The 25030-nt window shown below is 32.7% G+C and overlaps 1 protein-coding gene across 1 annotated transcript in view; it reads left to right on the forward strand.

Moving 5' to 3' along the window:
- LOC124369117 (serine/threonine-protein phosphatase alpha-2 isoform) overlaps positions 1-16734 on the forward strand; it is a 34813-nt gene extending 18079 nt beyond the window's left edge. Inside the window, exons 4-7 of the mRNA XM_046826872.1 lie at positions 9151-9365; positions 12857-12970; positions 13762-13905; positions 14929-16734. Coding sequence (XP_046682828.1) covers positions 9151-9365; positions 12857-12970; positions 13762-13905; positions 14929-15033 — 578 coding nt within the window. The 3' untranslated portion in view covers positions 15034-16734. The remainder of the gene's footprint in view (positions 1-9150; positions 9366-12856; positions 12971-13761; positions 13906-14928) is intronic.
- The last annotated feature ends 8296 nt before the right edge of the window (positions 16735-25030 follow it).

Here is a 25030-nt window from a genome sequence, read left to right on the forward strand (position 1 = left end):
CTGGATTTGTGAACATTATGTAATGTAATAAGTTGTAAATATTTATAATATATAATATTGTAATATAATCTATAAATATATATTATTGTAATATGTATACAGGATGTTCAGAAAAGGGTGTCACAAACTTCTGTGGCCTATAGTACTCATCGATTCAAACAAAAACTGTCCCTTGAACGTAGGTCGAGATGTGTTGTTTAGCCGTTAGCTGCCATTTTGTATTTTTTTTAAAAAACATTTGATCTAGAACTAGTAAAGCTACTGCTACCAAACTTTGCATGTAGGTTGTGATAAAAGAGTACAACTTATAAAATAATTGTGTGATATGCTTTAATATTAAGTGGTGCCTGTGAACATTTTAAAAGTTAAATAACATAAAACAGTATAGTAGTAAAACATTTATGAGATACAAACTATTTAACAATTTTTAATACAATTCCAATGGTACTTTGCAACACAATCCATCAACGCATAAGCAAGCAGTTATTTTGTGCTTCTCAAGAGCAACAAGGGGGATTAGTTGAGAGGCATCATCTGTTTTGGCATTTTTATTGCTCCCATCTTGTTCTTGAAAGTGGTCATGCTCACTTATCTTTAACGGATTGTGTTGCAAAAAGTACCGTTGGAATTTTGATGAAAATTGTAAAACAGTTTGTATCTTTTTTGTATGTTGTGTTCTATGTTCAGAGGAAATTATATGTATATATGTGTGTGCACGTGTCCATGTGTGCATGTATGTGTGTGTGTAAAATTTCAATTCTGAAGAATTATTAACAGTAAATTACAACATTAACAATTGACAAAATGCTCTTCTTTATTTAATCAATCACTTGATAGTAGATGAACCATAATATTACTTGTATATGTCATAACCTGTTGTTTCTATCTTTAAATTGAAGCTATAGGGCTTATATACAACTGCCCACGAAACAACATGAATATAGAAAGGTCTCCAAATAGACAGAGGAAACAGTCTTTTGCTACTCTCTCCCAAATCAAATCATAATCTCTTTATTCATACAAAGTTAGAATTATAATACATTTTAAGATCCCAAAAGAGAACAAATTGCGTTGTCCTAGTATTTGTCTTACTATAAAATGTGGATGTGCACTATTTTAAACAGTACATGTACTGTGTACTATCTTAATAGGGCTTTTTTGGTGGCCAATATGAATATTTGTTACTTAGTTCTTATCATACTTGCTTGTGTACATTACAAAGTGTGACATTCAGAATGATAGCTAGATGCAATCACAGCAGTCAACACCTTAAACTACAATACTTTTCTAGCCATGGTGTATGTTGTTAACATGCATCTGTACATTACAGTGTGTGACATTCAGAATGATAGCTAGATGCAATCACAGCAGTCAACACCTTAAACTACAATACTTTTCTAGCCATGGTGTATGTTGTTAACATGCATCTGTACATTACAAAGTGTGACATTCAGAATGATAGCTAGATGCAATCACAGCAGTCAACACCTTAAACTACAATACTTTTCTAGCCATGGTGTATGTTGTTAACATGCATCTGTACATTACAAAGTGTGACATTCAGAATGATACCTAGATGCAATCACAGCAGTCAACACCTTAAACTACAATACTTTTCTAGCCATGGTGTATGTTGTTAACATGCATCTGTACATTACAAAGTGTGACATTCAGAATGATACCTAGATGCAATCACAGCAGTCAACACCTTAAACTACAATACTTTTCTAGCCATGGTGTATGTTGTTAACATGCATCTGTACATTACAGTGTGTCTAGGTGTGTCTGCAGCAGTCAGCATAGTGAACTGTAATATGTCTATGACTATAGTATAACTAGAATCGAATCTGAATCATAGAGTGTTTTAGTTTCATAATTGGAGAGGCATTAGGCTGATGCGGATGGCTGAACCATGGTAAGTCGGCCCTTGTAGATGAGAGAAATAATCTGGATGTGCCCTCAGGGGATTTAAATGCCTTCACTGGCTGCTACTCGTGCAAGTTAACTCTTAGGTTCACTTTGTGTTTCTGTGGTTCCTTTGAAAATTTAGTGTCAGAACTGCCAAAATCTTCCACTAATAAGATCGGTCTGGATGTTGATCTGTGGAAAGCACATATGGAGGAAATTAATACAGAGATTCATGGTAGGAAAGTCTTAAGCGTATGTGGACTCCAAAGATGGTCAATTTTTAATTAGTATCTTACTGAGTTTATTCCTGGGCATATTCTTAATGCGATCAAAAAAGTGTCATATACTGTTTGTTATCAAGCACAGCTTTGATGTTACAATCCTGGACCTGGCTGCATCAATAGATGTCACTTATGAAGCTGCAGATGTATCAACTGCTTCCTCATCTGATGTTTTTGGGAGAGTTCCTCCTATGACAAAACTTGTCCACACAGACCAGCTTATTTTATCTACACCAACATCACATATTTGAACGAAGTGCCATGTTGAGGAGTCCTCACTCTGCCATTGGTTTGTTGTTTTGGTGTGGGCCGGGTAAATACCTAGTGGGAAGGTAAATATAAATTGGGTATTTACCTTATGGTCATTTAAATACCTAAAACGAGGGTATTGCAGTTTTGAGCTCTATACAATACTTCCTGTTGTTTTGATGGTGTTGAGGAAACAAGGATTGAAACACAGTAATTTTATGCCTTATATTGAAATTAGCAACAATATTTATCCTTCAGAATTAAATAAAAATAAAATATACATCCGGGTATTTTTTTTTATGTATAACTTTTTCCACTACTACTGACTTTCTTAGTTCCTTAAATACTTTTGAATGGTAAAAAAAATTCACTAAGATGAGAAATGTTGGAAAACTCTTTTTATTGTTTTAATATATGTATACTAAAGTATTGTTTATGAGTTGGTAACATTTCATTAGTGGTATTGTACCTGTACAGAGAAAAATATCAGAAAGATTAAACTAGAACCTCATTTAATACAAGGAAGGAGTAAACCAGCCTGTAGCTCAATTTGTTCTTGAGATATCCAGTGGAAAACAGGCACACGGGTAAATAGACTGACAGAAGAATAAGTTCGCCAGGACCTGTGTACCTGAGTAAAATACACAAACTTTTAAGTTTATAGCTCAATTGAACATTCTCTAGCTATCACACTGAGTTATAGAATTTTACAGTGCTTGACCAAACCCAATGTAGGGACATTCACCATCATGAAACGCTGTCCTGTCTATATAAAAATAAAACCATTTCCAATTTGGTGTGGTAAAATTTGTAAATTTTCTGATTGTGATCAAATACAAGAAAATTTTGTTATGTAATTGTGATGGCAAAGACAAATTGGTTTCTTGTCCCTCTGGAATACTGTGAGGAGGCTCTGGCTACCAAGATCCCATTCATCTGTATCTGAACTTATAGTAGTGAAATGCGGCTCCAACATCTTTTTCAGCTTTTAAATTAAATCTCCGTCTTAGTTTTTTTTACTATCTTTTGTTTAGTAGACTGATCTTCATTGTTAAGTTCAACTCTGTTCAGCCATTACATTTTAAACCTTGGCTCAGAATCCTTATCGTAACAGATATAATGAACTTGTACCAGTGTTGTTTTATGCTGAGAATATTACAGTTAAAATATCATCTTTTTAGAAGGGCAATCAAAATTGTGTCCACTTCATATTCATTCATTAGGTGTTGTAAAAGCATTTGGCATTGTAACCCACTCCACTATTGCTTGTGTCTAACGAGCCTCAATGAGCAAAGTTAGACAGTGTTTGAATTGACAAATGAGAGGTTGCAGGTTTATCTTGTTAGCCGCGGGTTAAGGGCATTTTATTTTATCTTACCCCCAGGAGGACTGTGCTCCTAAATATTGGCTTTTAGATTGAACTAAATAATTATGTCAAATTATTTAGCTTTTGTAGACAATCTTTTTTTGTGTAATAATTCGAAGTGGGGTGTTGGGACCACTCTGGACAGGTGCAATGTTTTCTCTCTCGTCTTGGCTGGCAAAGTTAAAAATACCAAGGAAGTTACAGGAAACATATTCATCCTAAGGGAATGTGTGTTTATTTCCGGAGACACATTTCTGGTAAGTTACATTATCTTATAGTGAACTTCAAAGTCATCATGACACCAAAGAACATGAATAGAGATAATTACTTGTATCTTGGAGTTTGAAGGCTCCTTTGAAATACCAGTCAACACTTGAAAATGTTCTATTCATTTCTTAATCCCTGGGTTTTATCACTATTCTGTCCTTGGTAAAATAATATTGTGGAAGTTTACATTGCTTGAACACTTTGTTGGATTCAGTTCAGTGATGGTTATGGCTAATGAAAGAAGTGTCCATGTTTTTATCCCACTCTATTGTGTGTGGTGGTGGACTAAGCATCCTCTCTTGGCTTAATGCTTAAACTTTGTATAAAACATCATCCCTGATTGTTACAACAGTGTCCCATTCTGAGTGGGTTGATAAGCGAATCACTTTGACTCGGAATACCCTTATTCATAATAAATGTTCAGATTGGAATTATATTCAGTTCCATTTACGTTCGAATCAACTGCCTCCCAACAAGAAAAAGCAAGACAAGAGGAAGGTGACATTAGGATATCCAGTGGCAAGCCAGTTGTCATATGCCAGACTGTGGATTATGTGATACAGAGTTGCTACCAATCTCATAGTGACTGTACATCTCGTGCTGGTTAGACCATGGCACAGGAACAATTATTCAACACCGAAGGATGGTTTAAGACTTTCATAGTATGTAAAAGAGGGAGAATGTCATTGACATTCATGTGTTCGGGTGGTGAGTGATTTGCATTCTGCTAAGATGGTCGAATATAGAGATAACCAGTAATTGGGGCTGGTTCTGTTTCAAAAGTACAATTATCAAGCTAATAACATTGTCTTCTTTCCATGTAATATCATTTAGTGTAGAATTTGGTTCATCAAGTATGGAGTTCTTGTTGATTTGCGTCTGATTTTTTGGCTCTATAAAGTTTTTTGAGGCAGCCATAAGAATTTCAGCATGTAAATATGAAGACTAAACATCAGGGCTGTGCAGTTCAGGTTATTTGTCCACTTCTCACATGAGAAGTTAATTAAACTAAAAAGCGGTCCATATTGTACATACCAATACACATCCTATCATTATTTTCTTATTTATATCCTAACTTATTCTCATATCAGACAATTGTCCCCAGCAGCCAATATGTTTAACTTTGATATTTCTCTGGTTATAGTATACTAAACTCCCTGCAATATATTTTTTGTCTATCACACTGTTTGAATTAGAATAGTAACTTGATGTGTACACAACAGTTAACATGTAAAAACTTATGGCAGTATTTTGAGTACATACACAGTTATGTAACAAAACTCTACAACATTTATTGAAAGTTGTATTTAATGTGAAGAACATTAAATCAATACCTAAAATTTATATCATTGGGTTTAGATCAATTTATAATAAATAAATTTTTTATTACACTGTATGTTGTATTTTAAAATTTGCTGGTTTTATATAATTATGTTATATTGCAGAAGAAAACAAATATTTTCTGTTTTCTCTTTGGTTATTCAATCAATCTACAAATTTGTTGTCACTTTCAGAAATTTAATATTTTTCAATTAATGTTTAGAACGATTGTAGATGCCATTTTGATACAAATAAAATTGATTGTAACAGTAATGTGTGTGGGTTGATATGGTCCAGAAGTGAAAATTACTTGAGTAAAAAAGATAGTATAATAGGATGTATTGCTTTTTGAATCATTTCCTATATAAATATAAATAACTTTTTGAGTAAAGTTAGTAATTTTACTTACAGGGCATTATGTAGAAACTTTTCCTAGTTTTGTTTACATTATAAACAGCTAGTAATTAATAAGACTGGAGGTTATCATTGACTGATATCATACATTTAGTTTCAACATAAGAAAGTTTTATTCAACGCTTAAATATGGTGAATAAAGTATTTAAGTTTTAGTTGTTTTATAAATTGTGCAAATTTTATCCAACATATTCACAATTTTATTTTTGAAAAAAATCGATGTGAATATTTATGCTAGCTAACACGTTATAAAATTAACATTTAATTATAAACATCAACAATGAGAAAAGACTTATTGTCCCAATTTTGAATTGGTGTTAGCAATAGGGTCTTTTAGTAAAGTAACTAAACCAGCCTTGGAACCTTTATTTAGATTAGATAAAGCATTGTTTATATGAGCTGAGTCTATACTATGTAATGCCAAGTATACTAAGTATAATATTCCTATGTATACTATCTATGCCATCTACACCAATTTAGTAATTGCTGCAGGATAAAATCCAAAGTATTCTAAGAAAATATACATGCTGCCATTAATAACATTTTAATTGCTCAAACAGGTTGAAAATCAGGTTTGTTATACATTTTTGTAGGAGCTGGTTGAACAATTTAATAAGTAAAACACATTATGATGTCTATTTTCTTCAAGATTCAATCATCATTTGAATACTCCTACAACTGTATAAATCACAATATCAGGAAACATGCAATTAAATAAATAAAGTAATTATAATAACATCTAGGATAATTGAGTTTTCAAAACTAAGTTTAAAACAAATTTAAGTATTTGATGAAGCAAAAATACAGTGTATAATAATTTTCTGTCTGTGATTGTCGTATACACTTAAAGCAACGGCATTTAACATATTTTTGCTGTACATATATACAGAATAAAACAGACTTTGGTTCTATACACATAAAATGTTCAAAACCATTATAAATCATGCTTCATTGTTGTATTTTTAAATGGGAATCTTACTACGTTTGTTCATCAATAAATAGCTTTTCAATAACACTTTTTTAAATACAAAAATATATTTTTAATACATACTGAATATATTTGTTATTATGTATTATATAACTAAGTTTTCATAAAGACATGCTCTATAATATACAAAAATATATTTTTTAATTTTCTGAGTACTTTTAAAGAGTTTAAGTATATCAAAATAATCAAAATTCCACAATAGAAAAAATACCAAATTTGATTTAAAATAAATAAAAATTTAACAAGTAATGTAGACCACATCAAGAAGCACTTTGGCAATGTACATTATTTCACAATTTTGGTTACAAATATCTGCTAGAATACTAAATATATAGAAACAATTATGATAATATTTAAATACATTTTTACACTTGGCTGAAGAAAAAGACTGAATTTTTAAGAGTTAAATTGTGAAGTCTGAGCTCTTTTCTTCTAGTTTCTTGTTTCCTAGTCTAAGCTATTTATAGTTGATGAAGGTCGGCTTGAAGTTGATGAGTTGATGATAACTTTCATCAACAAATTATCTATATTTACAGTTATGTTCTGTCTATACAAAGAGTTCTGGTGTTTTTGTAGAAAATGTATGTATTAAGTAGAACCATATCGGTAAAATTATCAAATATTTTGGTTGTTCTTGTGGAAGTCAAATTGTAAATATTTGTAAATGTGTATTTTGTATCTACAACTCCCATATTAAAATTGTATTCATCAATGAGTTTTTGTTTTATTGTTTCTATATCGCTTGCTACATATCAGAACATCATCCGCAGTAATTTCAGTGTTAGCCAACTTCTATGTTGTCATGACACTCCATATGGTTGTGGTGGATTCTGGTTATGGTTTTATAATAGAAACACTCATCATCAGAATCTGAATGAAATCTGCTTGGAGTTTGAGTAGGTCTAGGAAGCGTCAAATTGGAATAAGACGAGGTAATTTGATGATCACTATTGTCAGATTCAGATTAATTATTGTTGTCTAAGATCGGTGTAATCCTCTCCATTCTCAGAAGAATAATCTTGAAGGTAGACTGTGAAGAATGCATAGTAAGAATATTAGTTTAAAATATTTCGTCTTTTATATTTAGTCTTAACTAAATCTTCTATAATCTTTAACTCCCCAACTCATCAATTAGGCGAACATATGTAATAATCTTAACTCCCCAAGACATCACTTAGGTGAACATCAATATATGTTTTGATGTCCCCTGTATGCTCTTTCAAATTTATTAAACAAACTTTTCAGCCGTAATCCAGTGAAAATGAACATTTCACAGTGAGTTACCAGTATTAAAACAAAATAAATTTAGTAGTTTTATGAGCAAATTTCATAACACAGATGCTTTACAAATAAACCCAAGTCAAAGGTTAATAAAAACATAACAGTTACAATATAAAGGTTAGGTGTTAACAATAAAAATGTATATTTGATTTAAAAAAAAAACCTTTTAAATTAGGTATAAGACAATGTTTTTGCACATCTGAAGGCAAGGCATTGTTATGTTAGAAACCAAAAAAGAAAATCCCTGTTTTATTGTTTACAAATAAACCTTTGGTAACTTCAACAGTTTGTTCCATCAAGTGCAACATTCCTTTACTTCTGAATCAGTTTTCAAGTAAGGAAAGTGCCTGTTGTTAGTGTCTTATGTGGACAATTGCTCTTTTTATATTATTGTAGATTAAATCCTTCATGTAAACTTAAGACATAATCAAACTTCCTTAGATTATGAACAAACTTTCGCGCACTATTCAGTCGATAAAGGATAGTTTTTAATCCATGTGTCAGACTGTAGCAAAATTATGGTAGGCAATATTCAATGATAAGATAATTAATGATTTCACTACTTTCAACTTCGACTCATGAGGAATTATTGTTCTCGGTCAATAAATAATTGTCAGCGTAATCTTTACTTGAAAATGTACTTTCTACATGGCTCTTGAATTTTTGCTAAAAATCCAAAAATACACCTGAGATTTTAACCATTAAAGTGGTTTGAGCATTCTGTACAATTAATAATAATAGCACCTGGAGGGTTAAATGTGGAGATTCCGAGAAATAGGGTTTAAAAGCCTATATTTAAAACCCCTTCCCCCATTTGAGTTAAAATGTTGTCTTCTCTCTCTTGTTTAAATATTTTTCTTTCTTATGCCATTTATCATGATTTAGCATGAGGGGCGAAATGAGTGATTGATTACTAATTAGTTTCTTTCAGCACCCTTGTTGAATCTATAAAATAGTTGTTGATAGATAAGGCATTGGATATAATGGTTAATAATAATGCTGATTTTAATCACTTAAAAGAATTTATGTTGCGATCTTTTTTTAATCAGCCAACATTTTATATTTCTCGGTTACAGGCAAACGAAGGTACAACATAAAATTATGGAAAACGTTCACTGATTGTTTCAACTGCTTACCCGTATCAGCCATTGTGGATGAGAAAATCTTTTGCTGTCATGGAGGACTGAGTCCAGACCTGCAGAGTATGGAGCAGATCCGGCGGATAATGAGACCTACAGACGTACCAGATCAAGGACTTCTGTGCGATCTGCTGTGGTCTGATCCAGATAAGGTGCGTTTGCTTTCCTTCTCATTGCTCATCTCTCTCATATAACAGTTCACAGTTCAGTAACATTTGGTAAGTTAAGGTAATTCTTTATATTTGTTTACCTAATTCCACATGTTGAATTGTCCCATTCCCACTAGTCATGCAATGATTATCAGTTTGGTTTGAAAAGTTCATAAGTTATTGACAGCATTACACATTGATTTGCTGATTATGTTTATTGTCAAGAATCAGTGTGAGCAGCCATGGAATATGGAGGTTATACAATAAAAACATGATAGATTATATAATTTGTGTCTGTTGATTAACAAATTATCAGCTGCTAGTTTTCATATTAATCAGTCCTTGTTTCATTCTCAAATTGTTCAATGATAAATACACAAGCTAAGTACTTATCTTGTTTAACTTAACTTCAGCCATTGTTCAATGGAGGAAGGTAAAATATTGTTCCCATCACCAATGGAGAACCTCTATTGGAAGAATTAATAATTTGATGTCAGACACTGGTGAATATCACAATTTTTCCTATTTTGAAAGGAATAAAGGTGATATTCTATATTTTTTAAACCTGTTGTTTATAATTTTATTAATAGTCTATATGTGACTTATAATTACTTAGTCTGATGTAACTACTATTATAATCACAAATATTATGACTACATCCATTGCATGTAATGTGCTTAAGGTTGAATAAAAGTGATTGTTTTAATAAAGTTCTTCAATTTTCAGAAAACTGGATAGGCAGTGTATTTCTGAATGTTGTTTTTGTCTCAAAAACTAAAGAAAGAAAATATTACTGATTTTAGATCATCAAAAGTTATTTCTAAATTTGTGAGAGTACTGTATAAAAGATTTCCGGTATTGTGGATCAACAAAAAGTATTTTTACAGTAATTGATTTTCTTCTATAATGCAATCATATATTCATTATTTTAAAATGCTAACTCCTTTCTTTAATAATTGTTTTATTATCAAACTTTCTATCATAGTCAGCCACCTCCAGTTCATTCATTAGGTATTTATAGTATTGGATAGTAAATAGAATCAAACACAGTCAGAAGTGCAACTAAAGAGCTGGTAATAGTGGTATATATCAGTATCTGACTATTTTATTCTCATGCTATAACAAAATTAAGTCCAGTTTACAATCACCTTTGTGTGCACCTTCATTCAAATCCCTAAACTGTATTGTGACTAGAAATTCTAGGTATAGTCTCTGCACATATTGCCACTACTATGCTTTTAATTCACATTAATACAGTGTACTGAATGCTGCTCTGGCCAAAACACTAATATTAAAATCTTAGTTAAATGTGCTTTAGCTTAATAGTTGTGTTTTGAAATGTGGTAGATGTCTGTTACATATGTTATGTCTTTCCCATTATAGTCCTTTACTAATTTTAAATTTTAACCATAGTAATTATGTGGTAACTTTATACATTTCCGTATGTTTAAATAAATTATCTTGGGTGTTAACCGATTTTTGAAAAAGTTGAGTTCTTTACTTAACTTTATTTCGTTCTGAAACCTTAAGTGATTGTGAAATACATGTTACTTTGAATAATGGTTTAAATAGAATAAACTACAACTAGAGTAAACTAATTAACCCTTTCAGTGCCAGACATTCTCCCTAGTGCGCGTGGAAGAAATGCCAGGCATAGTGCCATATGCTCATGCAAGAAGAGCCAGGCTATAATTGCCAATTTTTCAGCAGTTTGCAAAAACTGTCACAGTTTTGTTATTTATTGATGAAAATTGTAACTTTTTGTTTTTTTGTGCTCTAAACAATGTGCTTTAAATTAATACTGAAAAATAAATTCACTACAACATACATTAAAAATATAAAACCAGAAAAACTTTTACGGACATAAAATTTTATGATGAAAAATTCAAGGCCAGTAAAAAAATCCTTGTTCCATAAATTGAGTATGTATTTGAACCTCCACATACTTTTGAACACATTCACAAAACATTTTTACATCTATCTTCAAAAATAAAGGTTTTACCATTGTTTTAAAAAAATAACGCGTATTTGGATTTTTCGCACATCTTGCGGTACTTCGGGATTATACCGTCCACACCAGTATGAAGAACACAAAAATATAAATTTATAGAAATAAACATTATAGAACGAAAAAACAACTCTTTAATTACAAAATTACAAACTTACAATGATTATCAATTGTTAATGGGGTCAGATTCCGTTATTTGCCCCCAACGCTTAAACATTTTTCAATGAACTTGGAACGTTATAAAACGATGTAATTGAGTAACAGAACTAACATTCCATTTATCAACAAGCATTTCCAGGTATTGTGATCGGTATTGTTGTCGCTGTTATCTTATCTTTCTCGAGAATCCCGATTACGGCAGGCCGAGCGGCATCACATGATTATTTAAGCTTTTTGCACGGTACATAATTGCCTTTCCATTACAATTCAATTTATATTTCTGATCAGCCCCTCTAGAATTTGATATTTTACTGATAGGTACTATCTCGAGGGATGTTTTTCTTTCGTTGACATCAGCGCGGGCTTCGGCCGGACGCACTCGCATTTTGGGTGGCGGAGTGTGATGAAGAATAAAAACAAATTTGTGTGTATTTTTTTCAATAAAGAGTTTAATTTTTGTTTGGTAATGTTTGTTTTTGTAGAATTTTTGTGTTTGGAGAAATGTAGGGGTAAAACACGGAAGTACAACAAAGCGACGCACTAGCTGATCAGGCGTCGAGACTCTGCAATTACGTTATCTACTAGACCGCTCGACTTTGACCCTGTCTGAGGATGGGGAGGGGTTTGCGATAAGACAATTCCTGTTTTATATTGACGAAATATTGTTCTAAGCTAATCTAGTAATCAGTAGAAGCAAAATGTCAAATAACAATTCATGTCTGGGTGTGGTCGGTATAATCCCAAAGTACCCATCTTGCTAAACACTCTCCGTTTCACTATCACTCACAACAACATTACTATCGTCTTCTAACACTCTCCGTACAGTGTTTTCACTAAGAGGTGATGCAATACGCTTCATTTTGTAAACATTTTACAACAATAAACGAAACAACAACAAGTTAGCTCGGCGAAATCGGCGAAACTGCGTAGTTGGTTACTAAACAACAGACGACAGCTGACTCAGACTAGCGACGTTCACAGCCACTTGTATTTTGTTTTATTTATAACACTAATGTAATGGAAATACATTCAACTGAATGTTTTTTATTAGTTTATATCTTTATAAATACAATTATAACAACATTTGGATTGTTTAGAGATTTTTTGTATTTTTTACGAATATTTTAAAACACGTCCGTGTAGTCGGACGCTGGCTCTTCTTGCACAATTTACATGCGTCCTTGTAGTTGGACGCTGGCTCTTCTTGCACATTTTATGTACGTCCGTGTAGTCGGACGTTGGCACTGAAAGGGTTAAGTAAAGTTTAATCAGTAGATAGATATGTTAAATCAATAATATTACTGAGTAATGTATTCATTGTTTCCAGGACACAATGGGTTGGGGAGAGAATGATCGAGGTGTGTCGTTCACGTTTGGAGCAGAAGTTGTCGCAAAGTTTCTGCACAAACATGATTTTGATCTGATATGTAGAGCACATCAGGTAAGATATAATTACAGAGTTGTAGTCAAAGTTTTGTAGTTTAAGTAGGTAAAAAAACAACACCAGTTTTTTGTCCTTAGGACAAGAAGTTGATAAATCTCTCATTGCGCTTCATAAAAGGACCTTTGCTCTGCTTCCAGAGTGACATAATATTCAGGATCGGTAAGGTTGGGGGTAGGTGCCACCTCCTGTTGAGAACCGTGAGGCCAACTCTGAACCAGCCTCTTCAGTCAAAACGAGCGGCCCTTATTTCTAGGCTAGCAAAGAAAAAATCTTGAGATTTGAAGCCTCAACCGCCAATATGAAGGATAAATTAGAAGTATTTCAAAGTACAGAGTTAAAACATTTGCAAAAATATTTGACCTTGTGCATCAAGTAGCAGAAACTCAGTGACAAGCTGAAAAGGAAAAGGTTTATCAGTTGGAACAACAAAACCTCTGAAGAAAATGACAATAAACTTGGCCAAATATCGGGAACAATTTTGCGATAATTAAGAACCACAATGGCTTTTGGATAGTTTGAAGCTAAATTTGGGCTGTTAAAAAATCTGAGCTATTCAGGATTTTGAATTATGTAAAATTTATTACATGTATAGGAATGTTAAAAAACCAGGTTGAAATTATGTACTTTCGAATAAAAATGTTTGAATTATATAAGTGTCTGTAAATGTATTTCAACTGTTTTCTTAGCTCTGGGTCACTCTTTTCTTAGTTCCTAACTACTGTGGATAGTGTGACAATGCAGGTGCAATGATGTCACATTAGACTCTTACGTAAAATATTCTTTCACAGGTCGTGGAAGATGGCTATGAGTTTTTTGCCAAGCGGCAACTGGTCACTCTTTTCTCAGCTCCCAACTATTGTGGAGAGTTTGACAATGCTGGTGCGATGATGTCTGTTGATGAGACCCTCATGTGCTCTTTCCAAATTTTGAAGGTAAGAATGCTTGGACATACATACAATGAAATTAAAGTATATTTAATTCTGTATAGTTCTCTGTTTACCTTTTGATGACTTTTTAATCTAATGTCAATTTCTGTTGAAAGGATGTTGTTATTTATAAAATAAAACTTAGATATCTCTCCTGACTTCTGCCATGACAACTGCCATTTACTATTGATCTTTTGTCAGTTCTGTTTGGTAGGTCATTGAGTGCAGATCTATTGTGACCTGTATTCTGTAGTTCAGTTATAATTAATGTTTTGTTATTATTAATGTGAATGTTTTAGAGTTAGTCAACTTGGATTTCTTATGATTTCACGTATGCCTGTTACAATGCTCTGGTATGATTTGTTTATTTTAACCTAGATTGTAGTTATGCGTTAGTTTAGTTATTCACTTAAAGAATAGATCAGATTACAGATCTCAAAATATAGTGTTACTGATTATTTTGTATCACCAACAATGGCAAATGTCCGGAAAAATCCTATTTCCTTCACAGTCCTTCCATCATCAAAAACAAACTTAAAACACAATAAGACCTATTGTGTTCACTTGATTACACCAAGAACATTTTAGCTTCTATATTATTTTCCAGTTTTAATCTATACTATGTACATGATATAAATAATATTGTATTTTATGTTACTACTATATTAAAAGTATATAGATAAAATAGTCTGAAAATCTGTGAGAATATTGTATGAATCCAAGCATAATATGTGACTCATTTATGTGTTTATTTAATTTGTAATTAATGTCAGGCTCTTAATAATAATCTTTAATGAAAAGCCCCCTTGCACCTAATGTGGAAAATAACTTACAAATAGGAACCATTTGTCGTAAATAACTGGACTGGAATCAAACAAAAAAAAGAATTTGTAGAATTTGGAAAACTTTAAATATTTTAAGACATGGCTATATAAGTTATATTAGATTAATTTATTATTATTATTATTAAATATATCTGTTTGTTATTGTTTTAATAAGAATAGTATTGTAGATAACACTATGTTTCAGCCTGCTGACAAGAAGAAGTTCCCATCGTACAATGTCATCAACAGTGGACGCCCAGTCACCCCTCCTAGAGGTGTCACTGCCAAGCGAGACAAGTCCAAGAAGTGAGATGATACAGAATAAAAGTTATAGAGTTTTGTTTCTTGATCTCCTTGAGATTTCCCTGTGCAACGATAATGTAATATTTGGACTACTTTTTTCTAAGTTTTCCTTGCTTTTATTCCTTAAAAATTTTAGATAAAAATTATGGACTTATTTTTACGTATGTATGTGTGGATTACCATACTCACATTAACGTAAGCTAAAGTTATGTAAAGTTATCTTTCAGGGTTTATACATACACATTTATTCTTAAGATAATGCTGTAATGATAGTAAAATTTATTTTAGGTAGCCTAATAATGCTTGTCCATTATTTAAATTTATTTTTTAATAGTAACGTCAGTTTACTTTCTGTTCATCCACTGTGTGGTGGCCAGTTTATTAAAAAAAATCTCTGCTTTGGGTAGGTTATTTTAATCAGTCTTATTTGTATGTTATATTCCATAAATTAAAAACATCACTACAAGTTTGCACAGTATGTTTAACGTAATAGATCGCTTAACATATTTATTAAATGAGTATAGACTCCCTAAAATACGTAAATATGTTGTGGTAAATTAAATTTCACTAGTAAGCCTGAAGACTTATAAATGGGACTAATATGAGTTAAGAAACGAACAAGCATTCAGTATTACAATTATGGTTACAGTGTCATCTTTAAAAAAAACTTAGTTAATTCTTAGTGTTTTGAGTTCCATTTGTGTCGTTTTAGGTTTATTTGTGTTTCTCTTTTGCTGTGTGTTGACAGATGTCTTAAAAATAATAGACTAGTACTTCAGAGTGCAGTAGCAGGGATTTGAACCGGTGCTCTTTAGGCTTAAAAAATCTCAAATATGTTTCAGTTACTTTATCCAAATAATTCTATTTGAAATCTGTGTTATTGAGTTGAGTTTATAATTAAACAGAATTTATCCGATATTGCATAAAGCCACTTGCCTAAACTATTTAATGTGATATTTTTATTAATGTTATAAATTAAATATTTGTGAAACTAGATATACTTAAACTGAATATATATTCTTTAGTTGTTATGTTTAAACCAAAATTTCAAGATAGCAGTTTTGAACAAAAGAACATTTATAATTTTGTACTTGAAAATTGTACTTGACAATTTAATATTCAATAAAGGCAGAAACTCTAAAATGGTGTTTGTCTAAAGATCATGTCATGGTCTATATGAGAGGTTTTAAAATATCTACTTTTGACCAATAATATTTTAAAGCCAAAATATATTCTGTCATTGTTGTTTTTATACATTATTCAGCTATTGTTAAAAAGTAATAATGTATTAAAAACTGTTTGTAACATATTACTATATATGTATGAGAAGGGGTTTAATTTATTCCCTCTCTTTGTTTCGTTGTAGTATAAATGTGAAAAACATTATGTTATTAGTTTTAATTGAGTTGTTAATTAAAAAAAGTGTAACTATAGTTTTCTCATTAGGGAAGTTTTAACTTTATTTTAAATGTTAATAATTTTTAATTGATTTGTTCATAAAAAAGTGTGTAACCATAGTTTTCATCATCAAGCAATAAGAAAATTGTAAACCCCTCAAAAGCTATTTGAATATATATATTTATAAATTTTTTGATTTGTACCCATACTTTGTACAAATCTTCACTTTTCTTTCATACTTGTAATGTATCAGTTTTGACAGTTCTTTTTTAATTAGCACATTAAACATTAAACAAATTTTAATATTGCATTTTATTGTTTATATCCTGTGTTACCTATATCATAAACCCAGCCTTGCCATAAGAAAATAAAAAGTCCCATATTTAAAGGAGAGAATATTACAAAAAAGTTTATAACAGTTTTTTTTTTGTAAAAGCCTGACTTTTAGACTACTAAAGTGTCTTTAACAATGAAGTTTTCTACTGGCTGTAGTGATCGTTACATGAGATTTATATATGTCAGTTTAGCAATGTTGGATAGGCTGATTTAGAACATTGTTAAAATATCATATAGAAAACTATAAAAATAGCAAAATGTCATTGTAAAATGGTGAACAGCAAACTAAATTGCAGGAATTTGAAATTGATTAAATGAGATATTAAGGTATACTTAATACATTACAAAGTAAATTATTCTGGTCACAGACAGACTTTTTCAATGAAGAAAATGCTGGTGTCAACACCCACAATAGCAAGCTGGTCAGTGGTACTCTCACCCACTAGCTCAGGAATTTCACTCTTTCGGGATAGCTTTTCCTGCATAATTTTATGAGGTACTTTTATCCATAAATCCTCATGAGACCTCTATTATGATTTTTTCCGGCAATTGGAGCAATGGAAACCTCATTGCCTGCCTTCTTGGTTTTCATTATCTGTCATATATGAATAGAGCTTATCCTTAATCAGATATTTTCTGTGCAATTAGCCTGGCAAGAGTTGGTTGATGACTTACGTCAAGCCTTAATTTTCTTCTTGTGCTTTTTTGGGGTAGGAAAAAACGGTTGGTTTCGTCATGTTCCAAGTTCCAGTAATGGCATTCTGATTATTACTACTGAGATCATGAAATATATTTCTTTTACTAGGGTACAAGTAGTTGGTGTACTTTGTGCAGAAACAGAGAGAGTGATGCTAAAGAATTTATAAGTGGTGACCTGTGCCAATTCTTAAAGGATGTAAAACAAGAAAGTAATTACAAATTAATCTAACCTGTAAAAATTGTATTTCGTTATTCTATGACAATAGATTACTTTAATTTATATCTCGTGTTATATTGAGCATATACAAACGTATGTACAGTTGGCAGTGCAGGTGTTATTTTGTAGCTTCTTGGTAATGTTTATAAAATGCATAGATAACATTGAGGGAAATGTTCAAAGGCTCCCAAGTTCATAAATTGTAAAGAAAATCACCCAAGCTACTCTAGGGCACGTTTTAAGTGTAAAGGCTTTTTGCAATCAAGTAAGAGTGGCAAATTTGAGAAATAAATAACCTATAATCTGGATTCATCTTTACTGCTTAAGCCAGGGGGGGACATTGGTGCCTCCCCCCAAAATTTTGATACAAAATTATAACAGCAAAAGTCAAAAGACCACAAATAAATTAGTTAAAAAATTTGAAAAGTACGCATATTGAATAACCTGACCTTTTGGGTCTAATCAATTGGAAGTTAAATAAAATTATTGGGCTACTACGACCATAGTTTATACTTGTGCTTATGTCGATTCTACCCAGCACCTTTTAACAAAAGAGGCACTCCCTTTCCTTAGTGCTAAAGATCACATTTGTGAACTACTACTAATGCTTACAGCCTTACTAGACACCTAAGTTGTTTTATTCCCGTGTTCTAAATAATGTTAGCTATAGTCGTATTAAAGGTATTTAATTAAAACAATAAATACAGAGCAAAGAAAGCCTTTAACTCTGGAAATTATTTTGTCTGGGATCGAGCTCTCGCCAGAGAAGGTACCATATAATAATTAGGTTAGATATTTTATCGGAGTATATTTGAAATTTGTATGTATAGCCTGACTGGTCACATAGTTTAAATATTTTAATTTCATGCTTATTGGTAAATATTGTCTGAAGAACAATGGCCCTCTAAATGGTACTATAAATTCACATATGGCAAGATCATTCTCTGAAGTTTTCAACTTACCATAAGCAAAATTCAATATCTGAATAAGGTTTATCAACCTAAGCTAGTCTACCTGCATTTCCAACATCTTCGTTGTTAAAATGCCAGAAACACAGCACTTTTGTTGCGCGACTCATGACATTAGGAACTACTTGATTTTGAAACCACACGTTATTGCTCCAATAATTCTGATTGTGATATTTCACCAGTCCCATTCACAACACAAGCTCCATAAATGTATGTATTTCATTCTGTCAATAGGTGTCCAATTTCGCATCGTACTACTGGTTACACAATGTTTGCTCAGCATCGCGGTCAGTCTTGGTAACCATTAAGTCAATTACTTAATCGCAGAATAGTTATAATAATTGATTGGCCCACTGTCATCTGGCAAATTAATCTTGAATTTTGTGGTTCTAGTGGCAGGGAAATCTTTTTGTACACCTACAAGTGGATCCCAAGTTGGATAAAATTCCTGTCTTTCCTTTGATCTGTTCTGTTGTACTTCGTATTTCAAGATTAGGATCCAAAGAAGTGTCATCATTGGCATTCTGCATATCATAATTAGTAAGTTGGAGAAACATATAGACTTTATGATGATCAGTGAGCAGTATAGAAATAAGAATGATCGAGGATGACCTCAGAATGGCAGCCATTTGGACTCCAGATACAAGACGTAAGTTGCTTGTCGAAAGGCATAGCACCGGAAGAGGATCTGTTTGGTTGAGGCGTGTTGATTTCACTTTAGTGAACTGCTACTTCACTCCCAACGAGAGTATCCTAAACTTCCAGACAAAGATTGACAGTTGACAAACTAAAAACGTTTGATGGTAATGTTGTGGTAGCCAAACTCAGGTCAAACCCCACTTCAATGCGAAAGCGTTGGAGTGGGGTTTCATATGTCAGATGAAGATTTATTCTTGTGGTGGTTGTAGCAGGACTCACTGTGATCAACGAGGGGTTATATTCATTTTTTGTAGGTCGGAGTATACGCAGACAATAACGGACGTTATTTTTGCAATGGAGTCGTTAGCACGTAATATTGTAGGCTGGAGGGTAAGTGAGGACTATACTGGTAGTGATCAACAGTATATCACTTTCAGCTTGCGGTGTGGCAGAAACAATGATTTCTTGCAGCCTTCTGTGAGCTCATCATCCGATATAATGTAAGAAAAATGAGTGAAGAAACGCTTTCGAAGGTACTCGACACAGCTAAGAATGATGTACTGGATGGTTCAGTCACAGCTGAAATCCTGGTGGAAGCAACGACGGTCTTATTACGGTGAGCCTGCGGCACCTCCATGCCCAAGAAATCAATGCTACAAGAGAAAAGCCACATACTGGTGGACAGTTGAAATCGTGGGTCTACGGAAACGATGTCTGCATCAGCGTTGGGTCCTGACCAGAGTGAGAAAGAGATGGCGCCGGTGAGTAAAAATCCAGTCTGTGGAGCTTGCCCTAAAAGAGTTACAAATAGCTCAGGGGGAATTAAGTGTGAGGGAAACTGCGAAATGGTACCATTTTGAATGTGGTGGAAAGTCAAAAAGTGAATACTCCTTTTCAAAAGGCGAAAAGCCAAATTTTGTGTGTGGTACCTGTGAACAATAGGAGCAACGTAACAGTGCAGTGAGTAACCTTCCAGTTTCAGAAGCTGTATCTGAAAACTTTCACGTGAATTGTGAATGTTTTGATCACATCAAAATTTTGACAGATCAGATATTTGATCTAACTAAGAATCAACGTGAACTTAGTAATCAGTTGGGTGTAACGAGGGCTGAAAATGCTAAACTTGTTTCTATCTTGAACAGTCATACCGAGGCCATTGGTGACATTTTAACAAATAATTCTAACCATTTGACTTATGCTAGTGTTTTAAGGTCTAGCTTTGATAATTTAAGTTCTTTTACTGTGATAGATAAGTTTAATGAGTATAGTAATGTTAAAATTTATGGTACAATTGGTAAACAAAACTTGACCATGGCAGTGAATAAACCTGATTTCTTCTTGTGTGCTAAGAAAGTCAGAGAATATAATGCATTTCTACCACCTGCTTCGGTAAGTAAGAAAATAATTTCTGAAAATGGCAAACACAAGTTTATCAAGTCGGCATTGGTTGGCAGTTGGCACTGGCTATGAATCTGGAAAAGGGCAGGCTGGGCTACATGGAAATAACTCGATGCTTAAACCAGTATCGGTTAATTCTTCAGCTTTGAGTTAGGTTTCGACGGTCCGCGGTGCTGAGGAACCATCTAATTATGATGCAAGGGAGCCCGAAAACGAGTCATCTGAACCAAGAAGTGAGAATGCAAATAACCTGTTTGTTGAGGTTAATTACAAAAATCGCAAAATGTCGGGTCAGAGTAGGCCCAGGACAGGTTAAAAGATGTATGTTTTTGACTGGTAGTGCTACTGTTAACAATGAGAAATTAAAAATTGTTGAAAAAACATGCATATTTTCGTTTCAAGATTGTCTGAAGATATGGAGTGTGAGGATCGAAGGCAGTACCTGAAAGACGGTCCTGATGCTGGTAATTGTGAAATAACAACATTAAAAACCTGGTACCCTGGCTACAGTTCCTTTAAAATCGGGGTTCCTCTGTCACTTTGGGACAAGGTTTATGACCCGGATTTTGGCCAATGGGAACCTATGTGAGTCGATTTAGGTACCCACGTAAAAGTGCTCCAGTACCTTCTTTTTTATCCCAGTCAAGAGGGAAATACAGTAAAATAGATCTTTCACTTTTAGGTGATGTTCTGGAGCAAAAGCCTAATAAAAATTTAATAGTAACTGAACTTGGTGTTGATAGACCTAACCTGAAAGTTACATTATGTGATGCAAATACAACAATTCGGTGTAATTTTAATTTTAAATTGACTTTTTGAAAGGTTTGTAGTTTAACCAATAAAGTTTGTAGCATTGAACTATTGAACAACCAACTTAATTCTGATGTCTTGTGCATTGCGGAGCATTACTAGCTTCATTGGCTAGCGTCCTCTGAAGTCCAGCATTTGGTAATTCCAGACTATAGTGTTGCAAGCTATTTTGCAAGAGAACATCACTTGCACGGTGGAGTGCTTATTTGTGTCAAGCAAGGTATTGAGTTCTCCATTTTGGACCAAGTTCTTGGCTACTCGGAGGGGATGACTTATGAGTGGGCAGCTGTTGTGCTGCCTGTGTTAAAGACGGTTGTTGATGCGGTTGGCAGATCTCCTGCAGGTAGTCTAGCCTCTTTTTATGAAGAGTTGCTGATGTTTTTGTTTTTTTTTTTATATGGCATCAAAATTAACATTATTGTAGTTGGGGACTTCAATATAAACTTTATGGCAGACAACGAAGAAACCTATGAACTATTAAACTTAATTGCCAGTTTTGGATTGAATGTGACTGTGTCGGATATCACGAGGCTAAATACCAACTCTTGTGGAATTGCGAGTAGCTGCATTGACAACCTACTAACTTCCCTACATCCTGATAGAGGACAACCATCGGTGCTCCATAATCCTGCTTCTGATCACAACATCATCTTTTTTGTTGCGGATATCGAGACTGATGGATCTATGGGATCTTATTCTGATGGATCTTATTTTTATTCTCATCTTAAAACACTTAACTAGACCTTTGAGCTTGTCTGGGGTATCCTTTTTTTCTGCATTATCTTAGGCAAATTAACTGATTAGATGTATATAGGCTAAATTTAAGTATCAATATCAAGTTTAAAATGTTTCTTGACCGTCTTTTATGGGCCTTAAATTGTGCTGCTCCAATTAAAAATTGAAATTAAAAGTTAATGTACTAGATGGTATCATGATGGTCTTGTTAAACTTGTCTGAGCTGGATAGGTTTTTTTTACTCAAAATACCAATGATAATAAGGATGTAAAGGCAAAATATAGAAGTCTCAAAGCAGTGTACAAGAGTGAGATTAATGGAGGTAAACTTAAGTCATAACAATAGTATAATAGATAGATCCAAAAATAAAAGCAAAGCTGCTTGGGCATATTAAAAAAAATCAGCCAAAGTCAACAGCAGGACAGTTCCCAAGTCTCATTTCCTTAAACCTGACACTTTTAATGATTTTTCGTCTTTTCTGTGGAAGAAACTTGTAAAAACATTGGTAATAGGATCTATGATTATTTTTATTATCTTGACAAGTCCTGTAACTCAGAGACTATAAATTTGAACTTTAATTTTAAGGAAATTAAGGTGGAGGAAACCTATGGATCTATTCTTAGCATAAGTAATAGCACATGTTTTGATGTTTTTGGTATCCATGCACATGTATTAAAAGCTGCTGCCGAACATATTTGTGAGGTCTTGACTTACTTTTTTAATGAATGTTAATAGTGGAACTTTTCCTGATATATTTAAGATTAGTAAGGTTATTCCTGTTCATAAGAAAGGTCCTATGGACAAGCATTGCAACTATAGACCTATTTCTATTATTCCAGCAGTGTCGAAGGTCTTTGAACGGTTGGTACGTAAACAAATTGTAGATTATTTAGAGTCAAATAAGTTGTTTAGTGACTATCAGATTGATTTCCGTTCTAATTGCAGTACCATAAAAGCGGCACAGGCTCTTGTAGGTGCTTGTTTTGATGGCCTTGAACAAAAAAATGTTGTTAATTTTAGAAGTTACGACCTTTCAAAGGCCATTGATACTGTTGAACATAGTATTCTAGTCAGTAAACTGAAATTTTATGGTTTTAATCAATTAGTTTTATATCTTTTGAACTCTAAACTGACAAATAGGTCACAATGTGTATATTTAAATGGCTCATATTCTGTAAGTAAACCTGTTAACTTTGGAGTGCCGCAAGGCTCAATACTGGGGCCAATATTATTTATTCTTTATATAAATGACCTCCCAGGAAATCTAAACGACAGCTGTGTAAATACTTATCTCTTTGCAGATGACTTAGGGCTATTGGTTAGTGCTGAATCAGCCTTGGACAGTGTAAATAAACTTAGCGATAAGAATAAATTGTACTATCTTGGACTGGTGTTCTGCAAATAAGCTTTGTGTAAACATTGAAAAAGTTCAAGACCTACCTCCCAATTTTTACAGCAAAAGTAGCGATAATAGTATTAAGTTTCTTGGAATACATGTTCAGTCGAAATTCAAGTGGCATGATCATATTAACTATGTAGCCTCTCGAGTTGCTAAAAGTGTTTTCTTAATTAGGGCACTAAAGGGTACAATTTCAACTGATTACTTATTGTTTGTATACTATGTTTATGTTCATAGCTTTATAACTTATGGAATCACCTTATGGGGCAATACACAGTATGCAACAACACTTTTTATTCTGAAAAAAGCTGTCAGATTGATTGCTGGTGTACCCAACAGAGATCACTGTAAAGCTTGGTTTGCAAAGTTTGATATTCTAACCCTTCCATCTGTTTATGTATTAAGTGTTTTGATGTATGTTAAAGATAACTTGAATGACCTTGTTAGCCTTTGTTATAACCATAACTATTTTACAAGAAATAGGAATGATCTGTTGTTGATGAAGTGTAACTACACAAGCACGCAAAGTAGCTTCAGGTATATGGGAATCAAATTGTACAATGCTTTACCTGAACATATAAAAAATCTAGGCCTAGGTTTGAAACCTCCATAAAAAACATGTTGCTTAAGAATTGTATATATAGTGTAAATGAATTTTACAATGCTAGTAGTAGTATGCTTCTTTAACTTAGTCTCACATGTTATAGCTTGTTGACGTTGTTATACACTTATAACGACTTGGATTGTGGATATTAATATTCCAGAGTATTAATATTTAAATTATCAATGAGACATCCAAGACGATATGAAATATTTTTTGATTAGTACGCTCCTAGTGAATATTCAGTACAATTTATTACTAAATTTGTTAACTATCAAATATTATCTGGTTTGTCTAAAATACAAATCACAGTTCTAAATAAAATAATGGATTTATTTTAAACTGGCAAATTAAAAAGTTCAACGTTTCAGAATTTTTATCACTCTATTTTCCACAAAGAATTGACAAACCTTTTAGTAAACTTAAAAGTTCCTTTGGCAAAAGTATTAATCAAATATATCAAACAAAAATCAGAGCTCTCTTCTAAAATAAAATAATAAGGTTTTAAAATAAAAATCAAATACCACTTGGAAATAACTAAATTAAAAATGTTCACTTCTAAGTTCACTCAAAATTCAAAATAAAAATTTAAACTTCTCTGTCTACTAGTTGAACCTTAACTTTCAAGTCTCTGCAATTCATATTACAACTCTCTCAAACAATTATTAATGTTCAATTAATTTTCAATTAATAATTCACAATAAAACAGATCCAATTAAATATTAATAAATTACTACTTTTCCAAATCTCAATTAAAGCTATTAACAAAGTTCAATTTTAATTCACTTTTCTTGCAAGATTGAA

This window comes from Homalodisca vitripennis, chromosome X, assembly GCF_021130785.1.
Source record: "Homalodisca vitripennis isolate AUS2020 chromosome X, UT_GWSS_2.1, whole genome shotgun sequence".
NCBI classification, from domain to species: Eukaryota; Metazoa; Arthropoda; class Insecta; order Hemiptera; family Cicadellidae; genus Homalodisca; species Homalodisca vitripennis.